This window comes from Protopterus annectens, chromosome 1.part1 (genome assembly GCF_019279795.1).
Source record: "Protopterus annectens isolate FY-2018-M chromosome 1.part1, PAN1.0, whole genome shotgun sequence".
NCBI classification, from domain to species: Eukaryota; Metazoa; Chordata; order Ceratodontiformes; family Protopteridae; genus Protopterus; species Protopterus annectens.
In genome coordinates, this window is record NC_056726.1 from 1,036,837,664 (window position 1) to 1,036,856,544 (window position 18,881).

At 40.8% G+C, this 18,881-nt stretch overlaps 1 protein-coding gene across 1 annotated transcript in view; it reads right to left on the bottom strand.

Moving 5' to 3' along the window:
* Positions 1 to 18,881, bottom strand: part of LOC122808805 (deleted in malignant brain tumors 1 protein-like) — a 568,450-nt gene that overhangs the window by 78,942 nt on the left and 470,627 nt on the right. Inside the window, exon 9 of the mRNA XM_044079867.1 lies at positions 6,446 to 6,760. Within this exon, the coding sequence (XP_043935802.1) occupies positions 6,446 to 6,760 (315 nt within the window). The remainder of the gene's footprint in view (positions 1 to 6,445; positions 6,761 to 18,881) is intronic.

The window sequence follows — 18,881 nt, forward strand, 5'->3', positions numbered from 1 at the left end:
TTGTCAGAAAAGGGGATACAGAAACAAAAATTTAATTGGTTGATGCAGACACACCCGGCTATGCACTTGCAATCTAGCAAGGACAGATGATTAGCGTTTTTATTAGAAGAAGAGAAAGCTTTATGTGAGATACCAACGACTCTTTGGTCAACAGGCAAGTCAGACGTAGGACTTATTCGAACAGCAGGACCAGTTACAATTACACCAAAGTCAGCATTTAGGCCACAGAAAAGACAATGCCCTTTGAGAAAAGATGTAGAAATAGGAATCAAGCCTATAATAGCAGCATTACTCAGGGAAGGAGTACTGGTAGAATCTCCTGATTCACCATGTAATACACCCCTATTTCCTGTTAAAAAAGCAAACGGGGAATGGCGGATGGTTCAAGATTTACAAGCTGTAAACAATGCAGTGATACCCAGAGCACCCACAGTGCCAGATCCACATACTTTGTTAAATGACTTAAAACCACAACAGAAATATTTCTCTCTGGTAGATATAAGTAATGCTTTATTTTCAATACCTATACATCCTGATAGTCAATACTGGTTTGCATTTACATTTCAGGGTAAAAGGTATACATATACTCGACTACCACAGGGATATTGCGAGAGCCCAATAAGAAATGGCTAGCAACCTGACCCCACCAGGAGCTAGTCAAATTCTACTTTACGTAGATGACATTTTGCTAGCAGCCCCCACCCAGCGGCAATGCAGAGAAGATACTATAGCGCTATTGAAATTCTTAGCAACACAAGGACACAAAGTGAACAAAAGTAAGTTACAACTTTGGAAAAAGCAAGTTAGATACCTAGGATATGTGATATCCAATGAAGGTAGGATATTAGACGAGGATATAAAGACAGCAATTTTACAAGCACTCAAACCAGCAACCAAGAAGGAAATGATGTCCTTCTTGGGGACAACTAATTTTTGTCGGAGTTGGATACCAAACTATGCTTTGGAGTCTGCTCCACTAACTGACTTGATATATAAAACACCAATGGCAGCACAAGATTTATTGCAATGGACACCTGAAGCGGAAATGGCTTTCTGCAGATTGAAGCAGTTGATAGCTTCTTCATTAGTTTTAGGACTCCCAAATTATCACAAACTGTTCTTTCAGACCGTAGATTGTAAGCAAGGATATATGACGTCAGTGCTGACGCAACAACATGGGGACAAGCAACGCCCTATAGCCTATTATTCATCACAGTTAGACCCAGTGGCGCGATCTTTGCCTCACTGTGTACAAGCAGTGGTTGCAGCTGCAATGGCAGTACAGGCCTCGGCCTCAGTGGTATTATTCCACCCTCTCACACAGAGAGTGCCTCATGCAGTCACAATAATTTTACTGCAAGAAAAAGTAGCATATCTTTCTCCTGCTAGACATCTTTCATGTATGACTATACTGCTGAGCCAACCTCATATGACAATTGAACGATGCACGACATTAAATCCATCAACATTACTCCCAACTCCTGCGGATGGCACACCACACAGCTGCCTGTAGGAAATTGAACAGTTAACCTTGCCTAGACAAGATCTCACAGATATGCCCTTGGATGATGCCGAGGTGACATATTATGTGGACGGCTCATGCAGAAGGGGCCCTACAGGGAAGAATTTATTGGGGTATGCAGTAGTTAGACACTGAAATTCTAGAAGCCCAAACCTTACCACATAACTTGTCTGCACAAGCAACAAAATTGATAGCTTTAACACGAGCATGTACTTTAGCAAAAGACAAATGTGTAAACATATATACTGACAGTCAGTATGCTTTTTCTACAGTACATGTATTTGCACAACAATGGAAAAATAGGGGAATGATCACATCTAGTGGAAAACCAATTAATCATGCACAATTATTTTGGAATTATTAGAATCTATCCAGTTACCTACTAAAGTAGCTATTTGCAAATGTGTAGCTCATACAAAACAACAGGATAGAATTTCGAAAGGCAATGCGAGAGCTGATGCAGCTGCAAAGCAAGCAGCCTCAGACTCAGAAACTTTACTTTTAAATGAGGACAACCCTCTGAGATTTTAGATTTAGACATGCTAAAAACAATGCAGACACTTACTACAAAAGCAGAAAAACAGAAATGGGAAAAACAAGGCGCAATTCTTGAAAATGGACTGTACATTTCCAAAGAGAAAAAAACAATATTGCCGTCTAATTTATTTAGATATGCAGCTTTGTTGAGCCATGGGCAATGCCATGTCTCAACAGGGGGGATGGTACAGTTAGCAAACCGAATATTCCAAACATATAGATTCACAAACTACACCAAAAAATTTTGTGCAGCTTGTCATACTTGTAACAAGCACCATGCACAAGGGGCATTTAAACCTAAACAAGGAAGTTTTCCTATACCACCGTATCCGTTCCATACTATCTGTATGGATTTCATAGAATTGAATAAGCGTGAAGGGAAAAAAATATTGCCTAGTCATTGTAGATATGTTTTCTAAATGAGTAGAAGCTTTCCCAACCAAAAATCTGGATGCAGCAACAGTGGCGAAAGCCCTGATAAAAGAAGTAATCCCTAGATTTGGCATACCGGAAAGGATTTATAGTGACAATGGTACACATTTTGTCAACCAGACCATCCAGCAACTTGGAACATTTTTTGGAATCTCCTTGAAAAATCATTGTGCCTACCACCCAGAGTCAGCAGGACTGGTGGACAGGTACAATGGGGTCCTGAAAAATAAACTTAGGAAGTTAGTTGAGGAGACCCAGAAGAATTGGATATACTGTTTGCCTTTAGCGCTGCTGAGTATGAGAACGGTTCCAAATGTGAAGGGTTTGACTCCCTTCGAAATGTTTTTTTGGAGAGCATATTATGTACCTCAGTGGAAAGCTCTCATGCCTGCAGAGCAAGAGGCCGACAGTTCATTAGCTAGTTATTTGAGGAAACTGTTAACAAATGAATCTGTTTTGCAGTTTAACTCTTTTTCAGATAAAGAACAGACCAGAAGCAGTTTTGGCTCCGGGAACTTGGGTGTGGCTAAAAGTGACGAAGAGGAAAAATTGGGCGAGTCCAAAGTGGGAAGGACCATACCAGGTACTGTTGGCAATGCCTACTGCAGTCAGAGTGGCTGAGAAAACGTCCTGGGTCCATTTGACACACTGCAAACCGGTAAAGAACTTTCAACTTGATAAAAACTTTGTGACTGATATACAACAAGGGCAAAATGGCCAAGAATAAAGTGAATAGAAATGCAGATCAACCCCAGAGATGTTGCATAATTATTTTGTTGAGTATACATTTATTAACTAGAATAGTGACAATCTTTCTCTTGTTGTGGTTTTTCCTACACTCAACCACACAAGTAAAAGTGGGAAGACGTGACGAAAGATCTACAGACTGGCATCCAAATTTTAACACATACCTAGCCATGAAGCGTGTATATACAGAGACTATGAACATTTCAAATTGCTGGGTTTGTACAGCTATACCAATGGCATATGGAGGACTGTTAATGTCCGCTGTCCCTCTGGGGATAAATGAGACTTGGAAAAATTTGCTTTTGACACCGGGACTGTGAGATCACAGGACAAAATAGCTTTATTTTTACCTGTCACACAAAAGGGAATTGTATGTTTCTATAAAAATGATACTGTCCAGGTGGGCTGGAGCAATTGTAATATAACGATATCGTATCGGTGTTACATTAAGACTAGTAATGGCAATACTCTTTGCAATACTAACTATGACTCATATTTGAACTCAATGAAAACAACCATGAATGAAATTCGCAAGAATCCTGTTTTATTTAAACAATTGTCAGTTATAGACCAGAAAATGTTTCATGCAGGGTTAATGCATATTTGTACTAAAGTAGAAAATTGTTATTTTATTTGTGGGGAAAAAAGCATACAAATGGCTACCTGAGAATTGGTCCGGCAGTTGTTTTTTGGGTTATCTGGTTCCGGCTATAAGACATACTGCAGAATTACCTTTGGGTAAGATACGAAACATGAGAGAAGCAGTCCGAAAACCTGTAAATCCAGTAGGACGGATCGAAGCTGGCTGGAAAGACCATAATACCGTAAAGGACAAAAGCAAATTGACTCATATGGACTTGAGTGACAGTGTTATATCTTGGGCAGGAATATTACCGGCATATGGAGCAGTCCAATCAATCTGGGAATTGAGAAAGCTGTCGAAACTTCTCGAAGATGAGTAATGCAACTTTCTCTGCCTAGAACTGGTGACTGATGAACTGAATGCTATGAGAACTGTTGTGCTACAAAATCGAATGGCTCTTGACTTCACCCTAGTGGCGAGAGGTGGTACGTGCGCGATTATCAAAGAAGAATGCTGTGCATTTATTCCAGACAACAGGCATGAAATTAACAATCACCTAGAGGTAATTCAGCAGGTATCAGCCATGACTGAACCAGGCCCAAACCCACTGATGGACTTCTTCCAGAATCTATTTGGGGGTGGGGTTCCATCCTAATGAATATTCTGATTGCTATTTGTGTGGGTTTACTCCTATTAGGAGCACGTGGTTGTTGTGGAATTCCCTGCATGAAAAGATTAATCAAAGATTTTATTGATGTATCTGTTACTGAAACTTTGTACCAAGATATTGAGATTGAAAAATTGATCTCAGACTAAACTTTTTCTGAAGTATAGATCAAATGACTCACCTAGCTGAAAATCCTTAGTTGAAGAGGTAAAGAGACGAAATGACATTAAGCATACTTCAAAATAGAATAAAAAGTATTAATAGGAGGGAAAATGTTAGAGAAATATGTATTTGAATATATGTGAAGTACTAGTTTTAAAAGCAAAATAGTATGCAATGCATTTTATTCTATTAATGATATGACAAAGGATGAATTCATGTGTAATTGCAAGAAGTTCTTGAAACTGCAGTGTGCCTTGTAGCAAGTTGGCCTCTGACCCTGGCAGCTGCTAGCTCAAGCAAGTTTTAATGTTTATGCTTTTCACAAGTGATTATCTGCTGGGTCAGGAAATTAAATATGTGAAATAATGAAATCTTCTGCTCTTTCCTGCTGGGATGATTTGGCCTTGTGTATGTGTTACTAGATAACACGCAGCTGTTGGGAAAGTGTTACAGGGGAACAAAGAAGTGTATTAAAAGACTGAATCTGCTATTGTATTCGAACTAGTCTAAAACCTTGGAGAAGTAACTTTACAGAAAGACATTATGTTTGACCAGGTGGTGAGCAAGGCCATATTGTTACCAGAGGAAAACTTTTTTTAAATATACAGCATCAGCATTATTTAATGACTAGAATACTGTAAGCTAAAGTGATGTAGATGCCCTGTGACTGACCACGTCAGTAAGGTGGGCACAACTTGAATGTAAAACTATAAAACTTGTGTACTTCCTGTTTCATGTTACAAAATTCTGTACTTGTACGTTTTTTGCCTCCTGGTGTACACTAGTAAACTTTTGAACCTGAACCTCCTGTGTATTGATCTCTTGATTTTATTTAACACATACTTTACTGTTCTTATTAATAATGATGTAGTTAGAAAACCACCTGACAAATACAACTCCTACAGGAGTGTATCTTAGTTAAGTGATACTCTGTTTATGTTATTCCAAATTGTAATCCTGTAGCAGAGCTAATTTTTGTACTGTCAGATGCTAAATTAGGAGGCTAAAAGACAGCTATTGCAATAAATGGATAAAAAGTAACTTTGTGAATTATGACTTCGTTACAACTACTGAACCATGCTCAATAAAGTATATCCAGCTCAGCTGTTTTACAGCAATAGAAAAGTGACTGTGATCCCTGTGACCAGAAATCAACAAGAGCTCGATCTCCTGCTAGTTCTGGCATGGAGAAAAGTAAAGCAACATGGCTATGTCACTTCACCTTTCTTCTGAACAACAGGTGTAGGATCCGTGCCTGGGGCACTCATTCCCATTGCAGAATCTGCCACTGGGTACAAGGGAGCCCCCAGGAGTGCTAACTTTAGGAAAGACAAGGCAGTGTAGTAGAGTCTGTTGCCTACACTATAGAAATGAGTGGGATGTCCACTGCATGCTGAATTCTAAGTGAGACACTTAGGATTTAGGGCGTTAAAGTCACACCTCACTGGCCTTAGATGGGTGATGCTTCACTGATCAGCTCTTTTACCTAACAAATGGGACACAGGGTTCCTGCCTCCTGGATGATTGAATGTGCTGCTCTGTACTGATAAGGAGGAGGGAGGATAGCCTGATAGCTGCCAAGGCAGACAGCAAAAAATAAATAAATAAAGCAAAAAAAAATGCTTAGTAAAGTACCCAAAATCAAATCACATGCAATACAAAGTAACTTATTTTAAATCAGGTATTAAAGATTAAAACAACATACTTGGAATAAGAAGTGGAAGTGCAGCCTGATGAAAATATCTTTGTATTATTTTACATTTAAACAGTCAGATATCATATGCATACTTGGTACCTGAACATGTTATGTGGATTTGATATGAGGAGTCACAGAAAGCATTACTCCATGGTTGACTTGAGCATTCTGACAAGGATTGCTCATGCCCAAAGCATTCAAAATTATTCAGCCAAACTCCTCCTTGGCTGTCTGCAATGCTACTGTTGGTTTTCACAGATGACAGTTTACCGCAATACAGCTCCTGACAAAGTACAGTGGCAAAGTCAGAATTCCAGCTCTTACTGCAGGCACGTTCCCAAGTGGAGAATCGATTTACTTCCAGTATTCCATTGCATCGATCAGTTCCGTTAACCAGTCTGACAATCAGTTGATCTGGAACGATAAAACTATTTCATTATCACAAACTATTTGTGGAAGTAAATTATGCCACCTAACAAATTAGGCATCACAAAATAAAGCACATAAGAGCTTCAAAATAACTTCACTCCTATTAACAATGAAATAAAAAAACAAAACATATTCAGAAGAGCTATTACAAAGATGTGGTACATGAAGTGATAAATCTAGCCTCGTACAAGTCTATCCATCTTTTCTAAGCACTATCAGAGTTTCTCAGCAGAGGATGATTGTGCACAGTTACTCACATCCAAGACTTAAGTGCACTGTGACGTGTACTTGGTTCAGAAATTAATGCAGTTCATAAAATGAAACCGCCAGTTCATAAAACATGCACAGAGTGTTTTAGACATTTTAATATAATAAGGAAAGGTGTAGGTCGTGTGATCTACATGGCAGTGCCAGGCCAGGAAACTACAGAGATGTTTTAGTTAGGGTCAGAACAGTAAAGCAGTAACATTTTCAGACTGGAAGTGGCAGTATATGCATCAGTATCACCAGCTTTTCACCACTGGATCTGCACAGTAGAACAGCCTCACAGCTAATCTGTAGCAAGAATAAACTCCTGGACAATGTAATTTATAAAAGGTTAGGGATCACTATTCATGCATGTGTTTCAGTGTACGGTTGTATCTCATTACTGATGGCAGCATGCTTACAGGCTGGTTTATGACTGGTAAATTATTATTTACATTGTACATTAGAGAAAGTACAGTTTTGTACCTACCATAAATGTAGATGTTCGAAGATCTACATTGCTGCAGTCCTTACACTTGGGTAGTCCGCTGTCCTCGGTCGGCCCGAATATCAAAGTATTAGGCTGATGTCGGTCAAGGCGCATTAGACTGACATCAGGACGTCAAGGTACAAATGCGCATGACCGACGTCATATCCTCAGTCTTTTCTTGCCCCAGATGTCAGAAGACCCTAAAAGGAAAGGTCAAAACCAAAAGACAACAACAACAAACAACCAACCACCCTTGCACTAAGCATATGTACACTATATACAATATGTACAGTAGTCACAACCCAAACCACACAACTGCCTCTAACTATAGAGGGGAAGGAGGGAGGGTAAATTGGACTGCAGCAATGTAGATCTTCGAACATCTACATTTATGGTAGGTACAAAACTGTACTATGTTCTTCATCTCACATTGCTGCAGTCCTTACACTTGGGTAGAATCCCAAAGCAGAGAGAAGGGAGGATGGCAAAGCTATAAAGCAGGAGGAGCTGTCAAAATGCCCTGTAAAATTGCAGTGGCAAAACCAGCCCTAGATTTAGAGTAAAGTGGAAGGTGGTAATGCTTAGAGAAGGTATGCACTGAACTCCAAGTAGCTGCCTCCAAAATATCTTTAGTTGCCACCCCCCTTAAAAAAGCTGTAGAAGTGGCAGTAGCCCTAGTGGAATGAGGCCTAATCCCAGCTGGAATTTCCTTACCATGATGGGAATAACAGAAAGCAATACAAAACCCAATCCACTTAGAAATGGTTTGTTTTGACACAGGCTTGCCCTGAGAACCCAAAGCAAATGAAACAAATAACTGCTGAGACTGCCTGAACCCTTTAGTTCTGCTCAAATAATAACGCAACTGCCTGTGTATATCCAAAGTGTGCAAAATCTTTTCCCCTTTGTTTTGGGGGTTTGCATAAAAAGTAGGTAAATGAATAGTTTGGTTTAAAGCCACACTAGAAACCACTTTAGGCATAAAGGAAGGATTAGTACATAAAGATACCCTATCCTTATGGAAAATTAAGAAAGGCTCAACTGCCATAAGGGCCTGTAATTCAGAAACCCTTCTCGCAGAGGTAATGGCAAACAAAAAAGCAGTCTTCCAAGATAAATACTTCAACTCAGCAGTAGCTGCAGGCTCAAAAGGTTGTAGAGTAAGTTTCTCCAACACAAAATTGTGATCCCAAGCAGGAGTAGGAGCTCTACGTGGGGGTCTTAAATTCTTCGCCCCTCTAAGGAACTGCTTAAACAAAGGATGAGAAAACAAAGGTGGGTCACAGTCATAATGTGCAGAAATCGCTGCAGCATGAACCTTAATAGAAGAGAAGGACAAACCTTTGTCCAGTAACTCAGCAAGATATTGAAGGGCCACACTTACATTAGGTTTAGAAACATCAAATTCCTTTGCTGTACTCCAAAATAAAAATCTCTTCCATTTATCTGCGTACACTTTCCTTGTACTAGGCCTTCTGGCCTCCAAAATAACATTCAAAACTTGTTGTGGAAGCTGAAACCCTCCAGGGTTTAAAACTGAATATGCCAGGCCGTTAGGTGAAGAGAGTGGAGTTTGACATTGAGTAAATGACTGTCCTCCTGAGACAGTAGATGTGGAATCGAAGGCAAAGGCCATGGAGGTTCCTGTACCAGACTTCTCAGTAATGGGTACCAGTGCTGTCGAGGCCAATCTGGAGCTATTAGAATCATCTTTGGCTTGTCCTGTCTGACCTTTAGGAGTACCTTTGGGAGGAGAGGCAGAGGTGGAAAGGCATACACATGAAGCTTGCTCCAATTGAATGAAAGAGCATCCACTTTCCAAGCTGTGGGATGAAACCTTTTGTGCAAAACTTTGGCAGCTGGTGGTTCAGTGGAGAAGCGAACAGATCTATGTCTGGAGTTCCCCATAACACTGTCAATTGCTGAAATACATGAGGATCCAATTTCCACTCGTGGGGATCCATAATTCGTCTGCTTAACACATCTGCTAAGGAGTTCTGTGCTCCCGGCAGAAACGTTGCCTGAAGATTCAGCTGTAAACTGAGAGCAGTCTCCCACAAAATCATTGCTTGCCTGCATAGAGGGTAAGAATGTGTCCCCCCTTGCTTGTTGATGTACCACATGACAGTTGTGTTGTCTGTTAGAATCAACACCTGCCCTGGAAGAAGTAAATCCTTGAAAGCTATCAATGCAAATTGGACTGCTAACATCTCCTTCAAGTTGATATGTAAATGTTGAAGTCTGGCAGGCCACGTGTCTTGTACCCATTTTCCATTTAGATGAGCTCCCCAAGCTATGTCCGAGGCATCTGTCGTTAGAATCTGACTCGCCTCTGGCCGGGTCACAGAGAGTCCCTTGTTTAGGTGACATTCCTGAGCCCACCACAAAAATTCCTTTTGAATGCAAGGTATTATCTGAATGACAGTGTCCATATCTTGGCAGTGCTGTGTCCATACATTTTTGAGATACCATTGTAGCTTCCTCATATGCAGTTTGGCATTGGGAAGCACCAGAATACAAGATGCCATTAACCCCAAGGCTTGAAGGACTGTCCTTGCAGTCAGCCTGGACTGATGAGACAATTGACGGAAGTACAGAGAAAGATTCTTTTGTTTGTCCGGGGTCAAAAGGCCATCTGGGATGCTGTATTCAGTCTCACACCCAGAAAGCACATGTCCTGAGAGGGTACTAGACTGGACTTTATTTCGTTCACAGAATACCCCAGGCATCTTAGCACTGCTATCACATACTGTAAATGATGAAGAAGTTTGTCCCTTTCTTTGGCCAGAATCAGGCAATCGTCCAAATAAGGATAGATCTGTATACCTCTTAGCCTGAAGAAAGCTATCACTGGAGCCAGAACTTTCGTGAACACTCTGGGCGCAGTAGATAAGCCAAAGGGCAATGCAGAGAATTGATAATGAGAAGTCCCAGCTCGGAAACGCAGATACTTCCTGCAACATTGCCTGATAGGAACATGAAGGTAAGCTTCCTTGAGATCCAGAGTCACCATCCAGTGATCTTTGCCCAGTAGAGGTAAAAGCTGTTGTAGAGTCAACGTTTTGAACTTGGGAATGTCCAGATAAGTGTTGAGGATAGATAAATCTAAAATTGGTCTCCACGTGTTCCCCTTCTTTGGTACTAGGAACAGGCGAGAATAAAATCCTAGGCCCACTTCTGGCAGAGGGACCGGTTGTATGGCTCCTATTTGAAGCAACAGAGAAATTTGTTTGCGAGCCTCTAGTCTTTGCTGAGGAGGAACGTCCGGCATGCCTTTGAAAGGAGGCAAGGTATGGAAATAAAACCTGTAACCTTGGTGTATGATATCCAATACCCATCTGTCTTGGGTAACCAGACTCCAATTTTCCTTGAAGAGTGCCAACCTTCCCCCCAAAGGAGCTGCCAGGCAAGAAGGATCTGGCAGCTGAAAAGGTAGGTCATTGGGCCTGTTTACGAAAGGACTGGCCCCTGCCCTCCCCCGAAGATTGTGCAGGTGAACTCCCTGTTCTAGGCCTGAAGGAGCTCTGAGCTCTGCCTCTACCACGTCTAGATCTACCCCTAGACTGATCATAAGAAGGGTACGTCCACCCCTTAGCAGGCCAATTCCTACTAAATTTCGGAGGCTGAACTTGCAAAAAATCTTTAACAGTCTGCATAGACTTAGCCTTATCTTCCATTTTCTTCAATACTGATTCCACAGGTGCACCAAACAACACATCAGACTGTAAAGGTGCATCCAAAATCCTTGCTTTAACATGTTCAGATAAATTCTGATCCCTCAGCCAGGCGTGCCTGCGAAGAACTGACCCAGTGGCAGCCACCCTAGACGAGGCCTGTACAGCATCAAAACCACATTGTAAAGAATGCTTGCCCACCTGTTCAGAGACATGCACCAAATCTTGTAATTCTTTACACTCAATGCCTTCCGCCAGAGCATCAACCTTAGACTTCAATTGAGCAAGAAGATAATTTTGATATTTTAACATGTGAAACTGGCAATTCAAAGCCCTCATAGCTAAGGTGGAAGAAGTATAAATTTTCTTTCCCCATCTATCCAAAGCTCTGGCCTCTTTATCTGGAGGGACCGGATTTTTAACCACAGAGGCCTTAACCCCCTTAGGTCCCTGACTAACTGTTTCTGGGTCCGCCCTAGGACTCTTATAAAGAAATTTATGAGCCTCAGGGACCCTGTAATACCTGTCCGGTTTAACAGGAGCAGGAGGCAAAGAATCAGGATTAAGTGAAGCCTCTGCAAACACATCTTCCACAACATCCAGAACAGGTGGTATAGCTAAAGGCCTATGCTGGGGCAAAAGCAGAAATTCCCTAAGCCTTTTCCTGGAATCAGAGAAGTCCTGACCTTCCCACTTAAAATGCTCCCTCATGGAATGAAGGGTCTCAGAAAATGAAAAATCCTCTGGAGGAGAAGCAGAAGGAGTAGAATCATCCACATCAGAATCAGAATAAGGAGAATACTCCTGCAAGTCTTCAGCCGAAGACTCTGACACATCCGAAGCTTGATCAAAACTCCCCAACTCTGGATCAACCCTAGGCCTCTTATCAGGAGGGGGCAAAGAACCTCTAATCAATGTAATTAAGTCTTCTGCCATTTTAAGCATTTGTTTCTTGGGGACAGATCCTGAAGAGCTAGGAGAGACCCCAACTAAAGCTAAACCTGGCCTGCCTCTGGGAGAAGCCTTAGAAACAGAAGGAGAGGGCCTAACCACCCTAGGAAGTGAGGGGAGTACAGTAATCTGAGAAGCCCCTTCAGCTTGACCTGCCTCCTGAGAGGCCACATCCTGCAAAATCAAGGTTTCCCCCTGAGATTCCTGAGAAGCCTCCGGTGGAACCACCGGTTCCACTGACGCCTCTAAAGAACCGGCGTCTGGTTCGGACGACTCTTCTAGCCTAGATTTAGCTGCTTTGTCTTTGCGCTTCTTCGAAGAAGCAGGCGTCGGAGCATCCGACGGCATATTGTAATTGCAACGCTTCCCAAAGACCAACCTGGCACAATCTAACCTTCGCTTAATAGTGCGTTTATTAAACCTAGCACAAAAGCGACACCCAACAACGTCGTGCTCAGGTCCCAAACAAGGAATACACAAATTATGATAATCCCTATGCGGTATCTGTTTCCCACAAGAAATACAGTTATTCACTTTTCTGACATCCGGTAAACCACTGAGGCAAGAAAAACAAAAATATTCTAACGGGTACTTAACCAACTTTGACTCGGTCTGAAACTCCGAATCGAAATATTTCAGAACGCCGAACGGCACTTGCAACGCTGCTTCTGCATCGGACCATGCGGCAAAAAAGACTGAGGATATGACGTCGGTCATGCGCATTTGTACCCTGACGTCCTGATGTCAGTCTAATGCGCCTTGACCGACGTCAGCCTAATACTTTGATATTCGGGCCGACCGAGGACAGCGGACTACCCAAGTGTAAGGACTGCAGCAATGTGAGATGAAGAACATCATACAAATTTACTTTTGGGTCAGTACTTGTCTGCACTATACAGCTCACCATGTTTGTAGGTTTTGGAGACCCTGTGGTATTTTATTATAATAATTGAAAAATTAATGAAACTGATCTGCAGGTTTGTGGGAATGATCAGAGTAGCTTGACAAAACACAGTACACCCTTTACAGCACTTTTTTCTTCACTGCATGTATTTGGTACTACATTCCGTGCAACTTTATATAAATTAAAAAAAAAAAAAAAAAGCTTGCCATGGTGTTTGGTTGATTATGAACAACATGCCTAAGCTGCAAAGGTTGTGTTTTCTGAAGACAGAAAAGCATACTGTGCAGGTCACGTGTGGTCATTTCAAATGGAGAGTATTGTTCCGCTCAATATCTTACTTACCATTATGGAATAAGGTGCTGCACTACTGTAGCCTTCAAACATGAAAAAACTTCAAGTAAGAAATCCTTCTGCCTTTTTAAGTAATGATAGGTCTAGAAGACTTAAATATTCCAAAAGTATTCAGAAAACGGTCTTAATTATCTGTTTTCAAAAGCTCAACAAGGAGTCATCAGCTTGGAATGTTGGGCAATATCTGATCTGTCGATCTGTCTCTGCTTCCAAGTATATGCCTGAAATGCAATCCTGGGAGACTTAACACCAGATCATGAACCTAATACTTGAAGTAAATAAAAATAAACTCAAATGTTAATTTTCTGTCTTCAATATTACTGTGTTTTTAGTATTTTTGAAAACTGCATTGTACTTAACTTTGTTGATATTAGCTTTGTAATAATTGTATATGAAGCTTTTCTTCCCAGGCCTCCATTGAAAATGGGCTCATTTTGGCCCAATGGACTTTTCCTGTTAACAAATTGCAAATAAATAAATAAAATAATATAAATAAACACTGAAGATAACATTATATGCAACAAAATCCATAAATTTTAGGATTTTTGCTTGGAAATGTTTACACAGAAATTTTTATACCCCAAGTAGACTCCTGAGAATTTTTCCTCAGGTAGACGGCAATCATTGGAGGTGTGACAGGGAAGAAAGTGGCACTTGGGAACATGGGAGTGACGTGGGCTGGCGAACTTTAATGATTCTCTTCTGGATGCACTGTGGGAAATGCTGGGTGGGCGGACTGGTGTGATGAGGGAGATGATTTTTCAGAGCTATGATACTGAATTGGAATTGCCTAGACATGGCAACAGACCAGCTGACATAATGGTTAAGGTCTTCACCTCCCATGCACAAGGCACAATATTTCATCCTGACCTCTGACCAATGCCTGTTTGGAGTTTGTTATGTTCTCCTCGTGTTTCTGTGGGGTTACTCCCACCTTTGAAAAACATACTGAGTTTTTCCATCTCAAAACTCACCAATGAATGGAGCTGTGAGCAGCAGCACAGACTCTACATGGTGCCCTATAGGGTGAAATGTTGCATCAACTAACTGCTTTGGGCATCTACTGTCCTCAAGATAAGGAGAACATGGATCACAGACTGAGCTGTGGCAAGGCTAGCCACTCAATGGTGTAAAACATGGTTCTATGTGATTCTGTTATGATGACTAATATTGCCAAAACAGGCACAGGTAGTTACTGGTGATAAGTGGGTTGCAGACCTGATCTACGCCACGGACCCATGTTAATGGTGGGATGGGTATGTGCCCGCCATAAAGCCCAGAATCCCTGGGACAGTAAGCTACTGGCCAGTTGGTGTCTAGTTGCCCAGCCAGGGTTACCTGGGATAGCTCTGTTGAGCAAAAGCTGGATGTAAAACCAATCAACCTGCCAAAGATGAACTGAGAATTGCTGCACTTAATGTAGGTTCACTGACAGGATGCAGCTTGGAAGTGGATGACATGATGACACGGAGAAGGCTGGACATTCTGTGCATCCAAGAGATGAGATGGAAGGGCAGTGCAGTAAAGCCACTTGGCTTGGGATGCAGAGTCTACTAAGGAGGGGGAAGAGGCTAGAAATGGTGTGGGAACTGTGGTGAAATAGAGGCTTCAGAAGGCAGTGAGGGATATCATCAGAACTGACAGATTCACGGCAATCAGACTCCAGTGTAATGACAGGGCAGCATTCATAATCTCAGGTTATGCCCCACAGCAGTGTTATGATACTGAGGAAAGAGTGCATTCAGACAGCAGTTGCAGGACCTACTAGATAAAGCAAGACTACATGAATTGGTGGTAATAATGGCTGACTTGAATGCACATATTGGGACAGAGAACAGGATATGAAGACTGCATGGGTCCACATGGGTGGAGCAACAGGAATGAAGAAGCCATTCTAGACTTCTGTCTGGCAAATGGCTTGATAGTAGCCAACACATGGTTCAAAACAAGAGACAGTCACAAGATCACACAATAGCAGCCAATGTGCAACTCGGGTAGACATCCTCCTAGTAAGGAAAGGGCACTGTGGTACAATCCATGATTGCAACGTCATCCCCAGTGAAACAGTTGGCCCACAGCATAAACCACTGGTTGCCACAATCAGTTGCAAGCAGTGGTCAGAGAAGGCTCCAATCTAGTATCTGTTGACCTTGAAGACCTGGAAGTTGACTGCAAAGAAAGTACAACAGTTCAAGAAGCACTCAGTGCTCTAGTACCCCAAGAGGAGGAAATAGGTGGAGTTGAAGAAGAATGGCAGTGACTCAAAACAGCATGTGGTAGAACTACAGAACAGATACATGGCTGAGCCAGGTATGGAAATAAGCTACATAAGGAAACCTAGTGGTGGAATGCACAAGTCCAGGAAGTGATCAAAAGAAGGAAGGAGTGCAGGAAAGAAAACAAATGGCAGACAGAAAAGACCGATGAGGCTAGAAAGGAATACTGGTTGGCTAACAAAGAAGCTAAGAAAGGAGTTGCAATAGCAAAGAATAGGGCATCGGAGGCGCTCTACCAAATTATTTATTTTACATTTGTTTACCGGGTAGTGTCTGACTGGGCTGGGAGCCCGTTTTCAGTGGAGACCCAGGGAGAAAAGCTCCAACAACATACAATACAATTTAGACAGTGGACTAAAAACAAATATGAATCAATACATATTAAAACAGATTCAACAGTACAGTACAACATTCACAGTATTTGAGGAATTAGAGTACACATTGCAGTATAAGATACAATAATCCAAAAAAGAAAGCTGAGGTAAGGCTCGTGTCCAAATAAATGCAGAAACCAGTCTTCAGGCGTTGTATAAAATGAAGTCTTCTTTAATGTCACACAAGTGCTTTCACACAATGCTTCTTCAGGTGTGTGAGTAACATAATTAACTACACCTATTTATATACCTAATTTAGTCACGACCCAACAATCTATTAAAATTAAAGTTATACAATCACACAATAAATTAAAAATAAATATGTATGAAAGTGCTAGGATCAACCATCTTATAATTTCATTATATATATATATATATATATATATATATATATATATACATCATACATAAAAATATATATTTATTCACATAGAAATATATGATAAAACATTTAAATGCTCATAAATATGTGAGTCTTGCTTATTAAATAAAAATACATATATAAAAAATATATATATAATCACAACAAAGCTAGTAACATATCTATCTACGTAGTCCCCCTTTTTTTTCAAGATGGGTTTGATGGGCATGCTGTTATTAAGCCCATGGCCGAAATTAGCTCTCAACATAACTGTCCATTTGGCCTTTATCTCTTCAGTTCCATCTCTAATGTCCCCACATTTCAGGTTTTCATATGTTCTTGCAACTATCATAAACTTGAATGTATGCCGTTTACCTACTTTAGAAACATGTTTAGACAAGGCATTATTTTCAGACCCCTTCCCTATGTGGTATATATGCTCCCTAATTCTTTCTTTTAAACTACGATCTGTTTTGCCTATATAGAAACTATTGCATAGACAGCAAGTAGCAAGATATACCACATGTGTAGTCACACATGTTCCACTAACCCTGATATCAAAAACTTTACATGTATTTGGATGTCTAAAACATATATCTTTATTAATAAACTGACATTGCTTACAATTACCACATGGTTTTGTGCCTATGGAGTTAACTGCTGTTACACTATCTCTACTGTTACATAGCCTTCTTTTAAGATTATTTTTATTTTTAAAGGTAAACTGTGGTCTCGAACCTACCACCTTACTGATGATAGGATCAGTCATAAGAATCTTCCAGTGATTATTAATAATACTGGTATATCTCCCAACATCCCTTGAATAAGATATATTAACCTTCAGATTATTGTCTCTCTCATTTATTTCCCGATGGTATTTATCCGAAAAGATGCAATGTCAAAACTAGCTAATAATTTACATGTGGAACAGAAGATTTTTAAAGAATACAGACTGATTAAGACGTGAGAAAAGACAGATATCTTTTTATTAAATAGAATTGAGAGAAAAGTATTAGTGAGCAGAAAAGGGCAAGACAAGGAAAAAAAAATAGAAGTGGAAGGAAAAGAAAGGATGTTAAGAAAGACTTCCTATTGATTAAGATGTGAGAAAGACAGACGGCTTGTTACTAGATAAAATTGCGAGTAGAAGAGGGCAAGACAAAGAAGAATGCAGAAGTGGAAGTAAAAGAAAGTATTTTAAGCAGGAGTAGATCGACACTGACGCATGAAGAGAGAGAAAGCTATGGTCTGTATGTATGGGAAAGGGCCAGGTGATGTAGAAAACATTAAGAATTAACCAGGAGAGCAACAGTGGCAAATCCAGTTGTTTTTAAGGTGCTCTTTTAGAACTGATTTAAAAGCAGGATAGGAGAGACTGCTTTGAATGTTTAGTGGAAGGGTATTCCAGTACTTAGCAATTTTGTTTGAATAGAGGGAGTCTCCACGGGTGTTATGAGACTGTGTAATTTTGGGCAGTGGTCTCCTGGTAGACCTGAGGAATCTGCTGCTGACATGTAGTTGGACCAGGGTTGAAATTGCAGGGGAGTCATTTGGGTTTTGAATAATTGTGTGGGTGACAGTAAATTTTTGAACCTATGAATTTGTTTAGTGTTAAGAGGTTTGGGAGTTCAAGATGGTTTATTTTTTTAAGAACTGTACAGTGATGAGCTTTATAAGGGAGATTTGTGGCAAACTCGGCCATTTTGTTGTAGCAGTACTCACAGTTTTGGAGGTTGGTTTTGCGTAAGCTGGTGAAATTTTGTGAGCAATACAACAGAGTAGATAAAAGCCGAGATCTGGCAGTGGCTAGCCTGGCTTGTGGTGTTAGACAGGGTTTTGTCCTATAGAGTGTACAGAGTTTGGCATGGATTTTGATTGTTTGGGATATATGAATGTCAAATTTTAGTCTGTCATCTATAGTAATACCTAGGAGTTTGGCCTGGTTAGTTGGCTCAATTTTAGTGCAGTTTTTGGATAGGATAGAGAGGGGAGGAGAGTTGTTTTTGTTTGTGAATATAACTAACTTAGTCTTTTTAGGGTTAAGAATGAGTTGGTGGCTAGTAAGGAATGATTCAGTTTCCTGAAATGCTTTTTGCATTTTGTGTTGGAGTTCTTGGGGGGGAGTGGGCTGATATAAGACCTGTGTCATCGGCATACTGTACGATTGAGGCTAGCAGACATAAGGTTATTTGTAAAGATAGAGAAGGGGGCCAATATAGACCCTTGTGGTACACCAGTGTTAACAGTCAGTAGAGGGGAAAGACTGTGGTCCCATCTAGTGGCTTGTTGCCTGTTCAATAGATAACTGTGGGACCATGTTAGGGTAGCTTGACTGAGGTTGTAAATAGCAAGTTTGTTAAGGAGTTGGTGGGAAATGGTGTCAAAAGCCATTGACACGTCCAGGAAAATTGTGGAGACTAGCTTGACCATTGTTCATAAGGTGGTGAATGGTCTCAGTGAAAGCTATTATGGCAGTGTT